General features: G+C 46.4%; 2 protein-coding genes across 2 annotated transcripts in view; one reads left to right on the top strand and one right to left on the bottom strand.

Annotated features, from left to right (window-relative positions):
* Positions 1-477: 477 nt before the first annotated feature.
* Positions 478-7,523, top strand: LOC145358228 (surfeit locus protein 2-like). Its single transcript, XM_080212067.1, has 6 exons — positions 478-627; positions 2,131-2,282; positions 4,223-4,326; positions 5,394-5,573; positions 6,138-6,250; positions 7,310-7,523. The coding sequence occupies exons 1-6, from the start codon at positions 538-540 to the stop codon at positions 7,415-7,417; spliced, it is 747 nt and encodes a 248-aa protein (XP_080068193.1). The 5' UTR covers positions 478-537; the 3' UTR covers positions 7,418-7,523.
* Positions 7,524-8,952: 1,429 nt separating this feature from the next.
* The window catches only part of LOC145358247 (surfeit locus protein 4), a 29,478-nt gene continuing 23,958 nt past the window's right edge, over positions 8,953-14,472 (bottom strand). Inside the window, exon 6 of the mRNA XM_080212099.1 lies at positions 8,953-11,579. Coding sequence (XP_080068225.1) covers positions 11,313-11,579 — 267 coding nt within the window. The 3' untranslated portion in view covers positions 8,953-11,312. The remainder of the gene's footprint in view (positions 11,580-14,472) is intronic.

The raw sequence follows: 14,472 nt of genomic DNA, 5'->3' as shown, positions 1-14,472 counted from the left end.
GGCCTGAAGGGCCGAATGGCCTATTCCTGCTTCTAGTTTTTATGTGTCTATGAAACATTGACTCTGTCTCTCTCCTGGAATGGTGCCAGACCTCTCGGATTTATCCAGCATTGCTGTTTGAATTGTAGGAAGACTGCATTATTGTGCAGCAGTCAGAGTGTGGAGGTGTTACTGTGACTCAGTTCCACACTCCGGCCTCTCACTGTGATGGAGATAGGGCACTTTCACATCCGCCATCTTAGCGGAAGTGCCACATTCACATCCACAGAGGCTTCCAGAACAAAGATCTCTTGAACAAATGGTTAGTTTTGTGCTGGGGGTGGTGAGGCGGCGGTCCTGAGCCTGGAGCCCGGGTGGGGGGGTGGCGGAGCGGTTGGACAATTTGGTGAAATTTTATATATACGCTGCAGATTGCTCTCACTTTAGGCTTTAAACCCGGAAGTGACGCCACACTCTGTTTCCGGCTTCAGGCGGCCCACGTGTTTGGTCCGGAAGTCCAGTCGACCCTCTGGATTCGATTCGGATCGAACCGGTGCCATGGAGGCCCCGGGTGCCGCCGCCCTGTCCCCGGAACTGGCCGCCTTCCTCCAGCAGCACCCGGCACTGCAGCCCGACCACAACAACCGAGTGAGTGCGGGCAGAGAGGCCATTAAATACCCCCCACGCCCCCTTTAAATACCCCCCACGCGCCCTTTAAATACACCCCCCAGCTCCTTTAAATATTCCCCGGCCCCTTTAAAAACTGCCCCGGTGCCTTTAAATACTCCTCCAGCTCCTTTAAATATGCCCCCCGGAACTCTTTAAATACTCCCTCGGCCCCTTTAAGTCCTCCCCCCAACACCCCATTAAGTAGCTCTGCCCCATGCACAGCAATCCTGCCCCTTGTTGGGACGTGGGTCACTTGCAGCCCCTACGAAGGGAAAGTCTGCAGCAACTGTGTAAAAGCCTCGTGTTTTCTCTGGGGAAGAATGGGGTTGGCCAGTAATCAGGTTGCAGTGAGCGGTTTTGTTGCTGCAATGCAGAGAACATGATTTCAAATCGGACCGTGGGCATTCTGAGAATCTTAATTAAAAATCTGTAATCAGTATGAAACTGTTCGTGGGATTGTCCTAAAAACCCAACTGGGTCACTCATGTTCTTTGGGGATGGAGACCTGCCATCCTTACACAGCCTGGGATTATATTTGTGACTCCAGTCCCACATCTATGTGTTTGACTTTACTCTCTGGACTGACCCAATGAGACTGTCAATTCCGACAAACTTATACAAAAGGTCACCATCTCATCAGGACAATGAGGGAGATCAGCAACACAAGTAATTATTGAAAAATAAGTTGATGAACTTAGCTTGTGGTTCTGGGGTGGAGATGTTGGGGGTGGGAGGGCAAGGGGGCCAGGTTTGGCATGGAAAGTGTTGGTATTCTCCTTGGTATGAGGGGCAATATGAAACACAGGATTCCACTCAGCGATGGTCAGTTCAGTTGTATATGTAGAATCCTGACAATGCAGGAGGCTATTCAGCCCATTGAGTCTTCACCGATTCTGACACAGCTTCCCTGTAATCCCACATATTTACCCCACTAATCCATCTAATCTACACATCTTGGGACACTGAGGGGCAATTTAGCATGGCCAATCCATCTAACCCGCACATCTTTGAACTGTGGGAGGAATCTGGAGCACCCAGGGGAAAGTGACACAAACATGAGGAGAACATGCAGATTCCACACGAACAGTCACTAAGGCAGGAATTGAACCTGGGTCCCTGGCTCTGTGAGGCAGCAGTGCTTACCATTGTCCCACTGAGCCACCACACTCAAATTGAACTAGGTTCTGGCCCCAAGCCCCTCCTGTACATCATTCAATTCACTAACTAAAAACCAGGATGAATGCTGCCATACAGGGCAGCAGGCTGGTTCGTGTCAGCAGAGCAGGATCCCACAAGCAGCGTTCAATATTGAGCAGCCAGTGTGGTTTTGGAGGAGTGAGGCATGTTCAACTAGGCACTTTAGGGATGCTCCCTAATGCTCCACATTCAATTATGCTGTGGGGATTGCTGTGTGAGATTGAAACAAAGTTACTGCGAATGTTTTCAACTGATAGTAATTTTTTTTTCTGCAATATGTTGAAGGTGAAATGTTCTTTAACTGGCCATGAGTTGCCGTGCCGACTGGCAGATCTGCAAGCCTACACCAAGGGCAAGAAGTACCAGCGCTTAGCAATGAAGGAACCATTTAACTACAGTCAGTACGAGCCACATATCGTCCCCAGCACAAAAAATCCGTAAGTGCACAATGGTCAGAATTGATATCTCTGAGCAATCAAACACTCCCAGGACAGGTACAGCACGGGGTTAGATACAGAGTAAAGCTCCCTCTACACTATACTCCCATCAAACACTCCCAGGACAGGGACAGCACGGGGTTAGATACAGATTAAAGCTCCCTCTACACTGTCTCCATCAAATACTCCCAGGACAGGTACAGCACAGGGTTAGATACAGAGTAAAGCTCCCTCTACACTGTCCCCCCATCAAACACTCCCAGGGCAGATACAGCATGGGGTTAGATACAGAGTAGAGCTCCCTTTACACTGTCCCCCCATCAAACACTCCCAGGACAGGTACAGCACGGGGTTAGATACAGAGTAGAGCTCTCTTTACACTGTCCCCCCATCAAACACTCCCAGGACAGGTACAGCACGGGGTTAGATACAGAGTAAAGCTCCCTCTACACTGTATCCCCATCAAACACTGTAAGAAATCTCACAACATCAGGTTAAAGTCCAACAATTTATTTGGTAGCAAACACCAGTAGCTTTCAGGGCTCTGCCCTTCGTCAGGTGAGTGTCTCTCACCCCTACGCTGCATAGGGAGTGTAGAGGGAGTTTCTCACCTGACGAAGGGGCAGAGCCCCGAAAGCTAGTGGTGTTTGCTGAATTGTTGGATATTAAGCTGGTGTTGTGAGACTTCTGTGTTTACCCCAGTCTAATACTGGCATCTCACATCATGACTCCCATCAAACATTCCCAGGACAGGTACAGCCCAGGATTAGATACAGAGTAAGCTCTCATTACATTGTCCCCATCAAACTTGCTCAGGGTTTTCAGAGATCAGAGCACAAAATTCAGACTGACAAACACATGACAGTACTGAGGGAGTGCCACATTGTCAGAGGATCCTCAGATCAATACTGAAGGAGCGCTGCACTGTTAGAAGGTCAGTACTGAGGGAGTGCCGCACTGTCAGAGGGTCAGTGCTGAGGGAGTGCCGCACTGTCGGAGGGTCAGTGCTGAGGGAGTGCCGCACTGTCAGAGGGTCAGTGCTGAGGGAGTGCCGCACTGTCAGAGGGTCAGTGCTGAGAGAGTGCCACACTGTCGGAGGGTCAGTGCTGAGGGAGTGCCGCACTGTCAGAGGGTCAGTGCTGAGGGAGTGCCGCACTGTCAGAGGGTCAGTGCTGAGGGAGTGCCGCACTGTCAGAGGGTCAGTGCTGAGGGAGTGCCGCACTGTCAGAGGGTCAGTGCTGAGGGAGTGCCGCACTGTCAGAGGGTCAGTGCTGAGGGAGTGCCGCACTGTCAGAGGGTCAGTGCTGAGGGAGTGCCGCACTGTCAGAGGGTCAGTGCTGAGGGAGTGCCGCACTGTCAGAGGGTCAGTGCTGAGGGAGTGCCGCACTGTCAGAGGGTCAGTGCTGAGGGAGTGCCGCACTGTCAGAGGGTCAGTGCTGAGGGAGTGCCGCACTGTCAGAGGGTCAGTGCTGAGGGAGTGCCGCACTGTCAGAGGGTCAGTGCTGAGGGAGTGCCGCACTGTCAGAGGGTCAGTACTGAGGGAGTGCCGCACTGTCAGAGGGTCAGTGCTGAGGGAGTGCCGCACTATCAGAGTCAGTGCTGAGGGAGTGCCGCACTGTTGGAGTTGCTGTCATTCAGTTTAAATATCTAACTGAGGCACAATCTTTCCATCTTGGAATGAAAATAATCCTTCAGCCATTATTTTATTAATTTCCCCCATGTGTCGCAGCTAATATTTATCCTACAATCCACCTCTAAACAAATGATTATCTAGCAGTTCTTCCCCTGCAGTCTCTGGCAGCTTGCTGTGCGTACACTGGCTGCAGTGACTATAGTCCCAAAACGTGCTTCATTTACTCTGAAGTGATTTGGGATGTTTGGAGGTGGTAGGTGCTGCAGAAATGCACGATCCTTCTTTAATTCTTCTTGTGTGTTCTCAGGCAGCAGCTGTTCTGTAAATTGACAATCCGCCACATTAATAAGATTCCTCAGCATGTTCTTCGCCACGTGAATGGAAAACGTTATCAAAGAGCACTGAAGAAATGTAAGTGCTGCTCATCTGGACAAGGAGGGGGGAGTGCACGGCATGTAAATAGTTTATTAACCAGGTGGCTCAACTTATTAGTTATAAACTCAAGGTGATGTCGAAGCTAATTCACATGTTCAAAACCCCTCGATTAGATTCCAGTCTGTAACTCACTCCCGGGTATCTGTTATTCTATATATAAACCACCCCGAACCCCTCGATTAGATTCCAGTCTGTAACTCACTCCCGGGTATCTGTTATTCTATATATAAACCACCCCGAACCCCTCGATTAGATTCCAGTCTGTAACTCACTCCTGGGTATCTGTTATTCTATATGTAAACCACCCCGAACCCCTCGATTAGATTCCAGTCTGTAACTCACTCCCGGGTATCTGTTATTCTATACATAAACCACCCTGAACCCCTCGATTAGATTCCAGTCTGTAACTCACTCCCGGGTATCTGTTATTCTATATATAAACCACCCCGAACCCCTCGATTAGATTCCAGTCTGTAACTCACTCCTGGGTATCTGTTATTCTATATGTAAACCACTCGAACCCCTCGATTAGATTCCAGTCTGTAACTCACTCCCGGGTATCTGTTATTCTATATATAAACCACCCCGAACCCCTCGATTAGATTCCAGTCTGTAACTCACTCCCGGGTATCTGTTATTCTATATATAAACCACCCCGAACCCCTCGATTAGATTCCAGTCTGTAACTCACTCCCGGGTATCTGTTATTCTATATATAAACCACCCCGAACCCCTCGATTAGATTCCAGTCTGTAACTCACTCCCGGGTACCTGTTATTCTATATATAAACCACCCCGAACCCCTTGATTAGATTCCAGTCTGTAACTCGCCTGTGTGAAATTTGCATATCTGATTCTGACACTTTGATTTGATTTGACACTTGTGGGGAGTGGGGACAATGGAACTGTTGTCCTTACAGATGGAGCAAACTGGTATTGCCAGGATCCTCGCCAGTGCCAGTGCAATAGTATCGCCCCGATTATGGATGGGAATGGTGTAGTGCAGTGTCTCTCTCATGCTGTGTCCTTCTGTCTTGACTCAGTTAACGAATGTGCTGCTCTCGGGGTCCCCTTCATCCCGGCATGTTTGTCACAGAAGAAACAGAATCGGGAATCTGACAGTAAGGACACTTACCGCAATCAGAAGTTCTGGGAGCCAGACGGGAATGATGAAGGAAGTGAGAATGACAACTCGGATGACAGTATGAGTGACCTGTACCCAGGTGAGTTACTGCAAGCTGAGACCATGTGATTGGTTGGAGGCTGCAACCTTTAACTTGGATTTCACTAGTGTTTTAGAGACCTGAGATTTCTGTTACAGTCACCCAGGGCAGGAGGAGGCCATTTGGTCCATTCTCTGTGCTGATTCTATCCAGTTCTTTCCACCCCCTGCCATTTCCCTGCATATTCCCCATCACCAAGTATTTATCTAATTCCCTGTTGAAAGGTACTGTTAAGTCTGATTCCACCAACATTTCCATCAGCAATTCCTGATCACAACTAGTTGAGTTTTAAAAAAATCAACTATCCTTAAACTTGTCGCTCTAAGGAAAATAATGTACCTTTATTCAGCTCCCTCGCACCATCATTCAGCAATCATCCCCCACCCAGCGCCCTGTGTTACTAACTATATCTCTACTGATGTTAATCCAGCTCTCTCACACTCAGTAACCCCTCTCTCCCCAACACCCTGTGTTACTGACTGTATCTCTACTGATAATCCAGCTGTCTTTTATTCTTGGGCTCAGTGACCTGTCCAGTCCTAACAGTTCACATTTATTTTGCAGAACATCTCTTCAACAGAAATGACGACACAAGGACAGAATTGCTTGTGAATCAGGAGGAAAGTGACAGTGAAAAGATGGAGGTCGAGACGCCATTGCCAAGAAAGCGGAAAAAGGTAGAGGCTGCACCCATCACACAAGAACAGCAAAGGAATGTGTTTAATTCCCTGACATTCTTCAGAATAGGAAGCCAGTCCACCCAGTGTATCTGTTCTGCTATTCAATTGATCATAGCGTAACTCTTTATTAATAACATCTATCACTTTATTTCTCTAACTCCAATACCCGTTCCCAATGAAAACCCCCCAATTCCCACACCGACCACAATCTCCTCAGTACTCCTACCTAACGTAAAGATTGGATTATGGAAACAACTGGGAGGGAGCTTTCAAGACTGAATTAACAGATGTTGGTTGGGTGCATATTGAGGCAAGGAGGGTAAATGGAGTTGTGGCACAAATCAAATGTGACCTGATTGCCTCTCAAAATTGGCTTGAGGGGCTAAATGGCCTCTTAGCGGGTGTGGTTTCTCTCATTGTGTGGTGGCACAGTGATTAGCACTGCTGCCTCACAGCGCCAGGGACCCGGGTTCGATTCCTGGCTTGGGTCACTGTCTGTACTGTGTTTGCATGTTCTCCCTGTGTCTGCGTGGGTTTCCTCCCAGTTCGGTGCATTGACCCAAACAGGTGCTGGAGTGTGACGACTAAGGGAACTTCCACAGTAACTTCATCACAGTGTTAATGTAAGCCTTATTTGTGACTAATAAATCAATAAACTTAAACATAAAATGAAGTAAGTTTGGGCATTGATGTCACGCAATTCACTGCTCTTCGCCTGATATGTAATAGAGTGGCACAGTGGTTAGCACTGCTGTCTCACAGCGCCAGAGACCCAGGTTCAATTCCTAGCTTGGACTGCTGTGTGTGGCGTGTGGATATTCTCCCCGTGTCTGCGTGGGTTTCCTTCGGGTGTTCCGGTTTTCTCCTATAGTCCAAAGATGCGCAGGGTAGGTGGATTGGCTATGCTAAATTGACCCTAGCATCAGGTGGACTGGCTCGGGTAAATGTGTGTGATTATGTCCTGGATGAGATTGAGGTCAGTGCAAACTTGATGGGCCAAATGGCCGCCAGCTGCACTGTAGATTCTATGATCTGTTCTATTTCCTCCAAATACAGGCAGAACCACAGCCCTTTACAAAGAAGAAATTGAAGGAAGGGGCACCTCAAAGATCCAACCATTGCAGGAAGTTTAAAACGAGCCAGAAAGCTCGAAATCAGAACTAATTCTGGGAGTGGCTCAACTCTTCTACACTGCGTGCAACATGCTGAGTGATAATTGTATAGTTCAATTCATATTTGCATAGCAATTAAAGTACATCTGAAACAGTGAGATTGTGAGCATCTTTTTACCGTTTGCTTAACTAAGTGAACATTAAACCATTTCCCCTTCCTTTTCGAATGAATGCTGACCCACTCTGGGATCTGAACATAACATAAGAACATAAGAAATAGGAGCAGGAGTAGGCCATCTGGCCCTTCGAGCCTGCCCCGCCATTCAATAAGATCATGGCTGATCTGTCGTGGCTCAGTTCCACTTTCCCGCCCTCTCCCCATAACCCTTAATCCCCTCTCTTATCAAAAACCCATCAACCCGCTTCTTAAAAATATTTAGCGAGGCAGCCTCCACCACTTCAACGGGCAGAGAATTCCAGAGATTCACCACCCTTTGAGTGAAGAAGTTCCTCCTCAACTCCGTTCTGAACCGCCCCCCCTTTATCTTGAGGCTGTGCCCCCTAGTCCTACTGTCTTTTTTGAGCGGGAAGAGTCTTTCCACCTCTATCCTATCCATCCCATTCATCATCTTATACGTCTCAATGAGATCTCCCCTCATTCTTCTAAACTCTAATGAGTACAAGCCTAGTTTATTCAGCCTCTCCTCATAGCTCAACCCCCTCAACTCCGGTATCAGCCTAGTAAACCTCCTCTGCACTCCCTCCAAGGCCAAAATATCCTTGCGCAGGTGCGGCGCCCAAAACTGCACACAGTACTCCAGCTGCGGCCTCACCAATGCCCTATACAGCTGCAGCAAGACCTCCCTACTTTTATATTCAATTCCCCTCGCTATGAAGGCCAGCATCCCATTCGCCTTCCTGACCACCTGCTGCACCTGCAATACTTTGTGTTACAGCACCGTTAATGTTCTGAGGTGCTTGACAGAAGCATCATCAAACAAGATTTGATAGCAAATCATAAGATGTCCACAGATGTGTGAATTAGGTGGATTGGCTATGCTAAATTGGCCTCTTCACATCAGGGGGACTAGCTAGGGTAAATGTATGGGCCTCCTTCTGCACTGTAGGGTTTCAGAAGATATTTTAACTGGTCGCTTTTTAAGAAAATCTTAAGGGGTTTAGGGTGGGAATGCCAGGGCCCAGGCATTGGTGGAATGACTAAAATCAGAGATATTCAGGGCCAGAGTTGGGGGAATGAGACATTTCAGGAGGTTGTGTGGCTGGAGATTAGAAGTAGAGAGTGACAAGGTCATAGAGGGATTTGAAAATGGTGGGGGTTAAGTTTTAATATTGAAATGTTACTTAACCAGGAGGTAGAGTTGGCCAGCATGCTTCGAGGTGATGGGTGAACGTGTTTGGTGAGTTAGGATTTGGGCAGCAGAGTTTTGGTTACAATGTCATGAGTGCTGGGTGGATGTACTGGACTTAATGCAATCTCAGTCAGGATGTGGGCTGACCTGCATTGTGCAGCAGTGACTACAAACTTCTGCAATCAAAGACTCCAGGATGATTCAATTGTGGTTCTACTTTTGTCTTGGATGTGGGCATCACTTGTGAGACAGTCCGTTATTGTCTATACCTGAGTGCTGTTTGCTTCAACTGCTGGGTGCTAATAGCGAGGGAGTTCAGATTTTGGTGTGGGAGTGGTGATTGTATCTGAGGTGCTGAGACTTGGGAGGAGAACTTGCAAATGGTTTTCTCAGCACTCTGGACTGGTGAGTTTGGGAGCAGCTGCTCTGAAGCTGCCAGTTCAGCAGAAACAATCACAATCTGATAAAGCTGAGAAACAAATTGTATGAAATGCAACAATGTGGAGGGAGTACAGGGGAATTCATAACTTTTATTTTAACAAACTAAATAATCTTCCGAAGGGAACAGAAGTTCCTGACATCTTGCAGTAACCATAACCCTAGGGGCTGTAGCTGTTCACACAACAGCAACAGCTCAGCTCCACTTAAGTAAGCTTGGTTTTTGTGTGAAAATTTTTTAAAAAGCAGCTGTGTAAACATTTTCCCAGATGAAACTAGGTGTCACCCCTTGCCCCCTTCTCAAGTCAGGCATATCAACTAATACTGACACAGTTATTGCACTGAGTGTAAGAATAAGAGTCCATCTTTATTGCTGTATTTATATAAATAATTATTTCCCTGTCCCTCATCTCCTGAAGTTGACTTTTGCCAGGAATCTCCAGTTCCAAAGGTGCTGGCTGCCCAGCTGTCCCCTACAAACCTGAAAAAATTAGCATTATTCAACTGCAGAGGGCATCACAGACAAGACTGACAATCTGACTCCATGTCCCCATGCACTTCCCTGGGAGAATCACCAAAGTATGATCAGGATCCAGAGTACCAACTCAGGAGAAAGTCTGTGACAACTGTTGTTTAAAGCAGAAAAACACTTATGGGAGCTGTGCACAAACCAACACCTGTTTGTGCTGCTCTGCAGGCCAGGCTACTAAAGACTAGCAAACACGAAAGGAAAGATGAATGAGGCAACCGCTTTTAAAAACATATCTCAAAGCTGAGAATAATTCTTTGGGAATTAGGACATGTGTGGCCCAAGTGAGATTAATCTTAAAATAGGAATACTCAGTGGCAGTGTGGGTTAATGCCAATTCCATCATTAACATGATAAGTTCCACTGCAAGCTTCACTTAAAAGCATAGCAGACATTCAGTCTGAAGGTGCACTCTGCACCTTGAACATATCTCCACCTGGTAGTGGCTGTGAAATTCCACATTATCCCTCCCCTGAAGGAGCAGCCTCTAGCTTCGATACTGTTTCCACAGGTCGTGGCTACCAATGGAGCATTCTGTGGGCCTGTGCCTGCAGCACTGAGGTCCAAATATTGGCAATGGAAGAGGGCATCAATCAAGACACATACACAGTGTATGTGGTTTCTGGAATTGGGCCACTGGCTAACAAACCTCAATCCTGGTTGCTTTTCCTCTCCTTAACTCTTGTGACAACCAATCCCTTAACTCATTTAGCTCCACAAAACACTGGGGAAATGGAATCCTGGCCTGGCCTGCTTTGCATGCTAACTACGTGGACAGCTTGCATTGCATACTCCCAATCCTTCTGCAGGAGGTGCTAAGCCTTGGTAACAGTCTTTGTGAATGGCTGTTCCATAACTGCTCTCTACCCTTGACTGGAGGGAGCGAAAAGCTTTAGTTAGAGTCCAGTATGGGAATGGCACTCAGGGGAGGAGGGAGTAACACTTCTTTTAACTTGAAATCAGACCTTCCAATCCTTAGTTTGGACAGGTGTACCGAGGGAGGGTTTAAACAGCAGGAGGATCTCAGTTTGGCACAGTTTAGTGTTCTTTTAGTTTCAGTTGTTTCTTCCAACTCTATCAGAGAATGTTGCCATTTATAGTGAAGTGTAATTAAATAAATTTGTCAGCAGCTAGGAATTGAGACTCAGCAGAGAGGGAGAACATTCCAACTCTTTCCCTTATTGCTCAGGAAAAGAGAGGGAACTCTGCACAGTTGCGGGAGCATAAATTGGGACTTTATTTTGACCGTTATCTTTTTTTTTAAGAAAAGGAAGGATTGCAATTCTTTAATACACAGCCAATTTTAAAAGTCTGAACCGTAAGAATCTTTCCACTGGGACATTGAAACGTCCTTACTGCTTTCTTTTATATCTGAAACCCAAAATAAAGCTGTGCTTTGTCAGGTTACCAATACGAATAGGTGGAGCAAATACAAACCCCGAATGTGCAAATGCACTGAAAATGTAGGACAAAGTCCTTAAACTATACAAAACAGCGATTTGTGGGCAGAGAGTGGGGGGAGGGGAACATGGGTGCAGGAAGGGGAGGGTGCAGGGAGAAGGGAAGGGAGGAGGGGCAAGAGGCCTGCAGTTTTGGAGACTTTACACTGATCACCACTCTTTCTTCTTCTCATCCATCGAGACACCACCAGGGCCCAGGGCAACCACAAGCAACAGCCCCCCAATCACAGACATGCTCTGGAAGAAGTCGTATTTCAGGAAGTCATGCATGGGCTTGTAGGCGGGGATTGTCCAGAAGGCATTGAAATAGAGGTTAAGACTGAAGAGCCAGATAACCAGGGTCAGAGCTGCCAGCTTAGTTTTGAAGCCAATCGCCACCAAGACAATCAAAGCCGTTCCCACCACGTTCTGGATAATCTACAGAGAGAATAAAAACTCACTCATTTTGAATCACTGGAACACAGAAATATCCATAATATTGACCATCATTAACACCCCTCTCCAGCGATGTGCTGAAACTTTGTCTATAAGTCTAGTAGTGAGGGCCAGGTGACTATTTGGCCACATGAAGCACCATAGTTTATACAGTGTGGTGGATGCCTGGAACTCGCTGGTGGGGGAAGTAGTGGAAACAAACATCATAGTGATTTTTAAAGGGGCATCTTGACAAATACATGAATAGGATGGGAATAGAGGGATATGGTCCCTGGAAGGGTAGGGGATTTTAGTTCAGTCCTGTGCTGTAATTTTCTTTGTTTTTTTTACATTTCCAGTATCTGGAATGAACAAAGGAGAAAATGCTGGAAATACCTATTTGTAATACATAAAAAAGGATTTGGAGGAAAATGTAACTGGATTGATTAGTAAGTCTGCAGACGACACAAAGGTTGGTGGATTTGCAGATAGCAATGAGGACCATCGGAGGGTACAGCAGGATATAAATCAGTTAGAGACTTGGGCAGAGGTGGCAGATGGAGTTTAATCTGGACAAATGTGAGGTAATGCATTTTAGAAGGTCTAATACAAATAAGACAATGTGTGGCAGAGCCCTTAAGAGTATTGATAAGCAAAGGGATCTGAGTGTACAGGTACACAGGTCACAAAGTGGCAATGCAGGTGGAGAAGGTAGTCAAGAAGGCATATGTCTTGCTTGCCTTCAGCGGCCAGGGCACTGAGTTTAAAAATTGGCAAGTCATGTTATAGCTTTATAGAAACTTAGTTAGGCCACACTTGGAACAGTGTTCAATTCTGGTCACCCCACTACCAGAAGGATGTGGAGGCTGGAGAGGGTACAGAAAAGATTTACCAGGATGTTCCCTAGTATGGAGAGCATTAGCAATGAGGAGAAGTTGGAGAAACTTGGTTTGTTCTCACTGGAACAATGGAGGTTGAGGGGTATGGACAGAGTGGATAGTCAGAAGCTTTTTCCCCAGGGTGAGAGAGTCAATTACTAGGGGCCACAGCTTTAAAGGAGTAAGAGGCAATGTTTAAAGGAAATGCACAAGACAGATTTTGTACAGAGGGTGATAGGTGCCTAGAACTCATTGCCAGGGGAGGTAGTGGAAGCAGATATGATAGTGAGCTTTAATGGGCGTTTTGACAAATATATGAATAGGATGGGAATAGAGAGACACGGACCCCAGAAAAGTAGGGGGTTTTTAGTTAAGTTGGGTAGTTTGATTGGTGCAGGCTTGGAGGGCCTGTTCCTGCTCTGTAATTTTCTCTGTTCTTTGGACTCAGCAGGTCGGGCAGCTTTTGTGGCGAAAGAAACAACAAACAATTCATGGCTGAGACCTTCATCAGAACTGGAATAAAAAGGTACAGGTGCATCTGCTTTAAGCAAAGTCAGCCATCCCTCAATTCAAGGATGACATCTATTCCTGTTTCTTCTCAGGACAGAAACCCCAGAGTTTCTGTCACTGATCTTCATGTGATTCAACAGGCTGGTTCTTGACCCCACAGATCATTGGGCACATGGAGCAAGAAGTCCCATGAATTTTTAGTGGTTTTGATTTGATTTATTGTCACATTGGGATACAGTGAAAAGTATTGTTTCTTGCATGCTACAAAGTATACTGTTCATAGAGTATGTAAGGGAGAAAGAAAGTGCAGAATGTAGTGTTACAGTTACAGCTAGGGTGTGGAGAAAGATCAACTTAATATATGGACAGTCCATTTAAAAGTCTGAAAGCAGTAGGGAAGAAGCTGTTCTTGTGTCGATTGGTACACGTTCAGACTTTTGTATAATTTTCCTGAAGGTGGAGAAGAGAATGTTTGGGGTGCATAGGGTCCTTGATTATGCTGGCTGGTTTTCCAAGGCAGCATGAAGTGTAGACTGACTCAACGGATGGGAGGTTGATTTGCCTGATGGACTGGACTAATGTTCACAACCCTTTGTAGTTCCTTGTGGTCTTGGACAGAGCAAGAGCCATACCAAGCTGTGATACAACAAGTAAGAATGCTTTCTATGATGCACTTATAAAAAATTGGAGAGTCATAGCAGACATGCCAAATTTGGAGTGCAGTATTTGTCTCTTTTTTCCTTCTCTGCTGCTGCTCTACCTCAGCATTAAGATGGTGTAGCTCAAAGCATGGTGTCACTTAATGAACAAGTTATTTTGAACCACTGCTGGCAAGCTCCTCAAAGTCATTAACATCACTGCTGTGATTCAAGGAGAGTTTCAGAATCTGTTTTCTTTGTCCTCCCCTGGAACACAAGTTGGAGGAAACGGGATCTGGTGGGAAAGACACGCTTTGGCCAGCTAGATGGTGTACAGTCCATTCGGAAGATACTTTTAGCAGTTAAAAACTTGCAAGTTTCAAAAGACACTTGGTACTCAAAAAGGTCAATTTGTTCTGTCACATCTCAACAATGTCACTAGTGGGAAAACACATTGGGTAGGCAGTTTTCTTTGTCATTTACTGCTGCTGTGACAGGCACTCAGAACTTCCTTTTTCTGAATTAATTGCCAGTTAGCAAACCAAGAAGTTGAACTTGCATGGATTTCCCTTTCTCAAATATAATTTGTATCAAAGGGCTGCAGCCTGTTGGAGACAGCACACATGTTCAGGACTGCCAATCCTCACTTGCAGGAACAACTTTGCCTGTCCTTTTGTCTGTTGTTGTTTGTCCATCGTTGTCAATGAGGACCTCAACACCATTCGTCATTTTGAGGCTGAATGCGGTGTGTCTGAAGATGACTGATCAGGCCAATTCGGGCACCGAGTGTCCTGGCACATACTGGACAGACTTGTGTAGACACTGTAGTTGTTGCGCTAGTGGCTCTGGACTTGCGCAGCTCACGTTTAT

Source organism: Carcharhinus amblyrhynchos, chromosome 25 (assembly GCF_965287045.1).
Source record: "Carcharhinus amblyrhynchos chromosome 25, sCarAmb.v2.hapA, whole genome shotgun sequence".
NCBI classification, from domain to species: Eukaryota; Metazoa; Chordata; class Chondrichthyes; order Carcharhiniformes; family Carcharhinidae; genus Carcharhinus; species Carcharhinus amblyrhynchos.
Note: the sequence above shows the minus strand (reverse complement) of the source record. Positions and strands in the feature narration are given on the sequence as shown.

Bases quoted from the DNA above. Each gene is read 5' to 3' on its own strand.
- LOC145358228 (XM_080212067.1), top strand. From the start codon at position 538: ATGGAGGCCCCGGGTGCCGCCGCCCTGTCCCCGGAACTGGCCGCCTTC. The intron at 628-2,130 runs GTGAGTGCGGGC...AATATGTTGAAG, and splicing joins AGCCCGACCACAACAACCGA to GTGAAATGTTCTTTAACTGG. The intron at 6,251-7,309 runs GTAGAGGCTGCA...CTCCAAATACAG, and splicing joins TGCCAAGAAAGCGGAAAAAG to GCAGAACCACAGCCCTTTAC.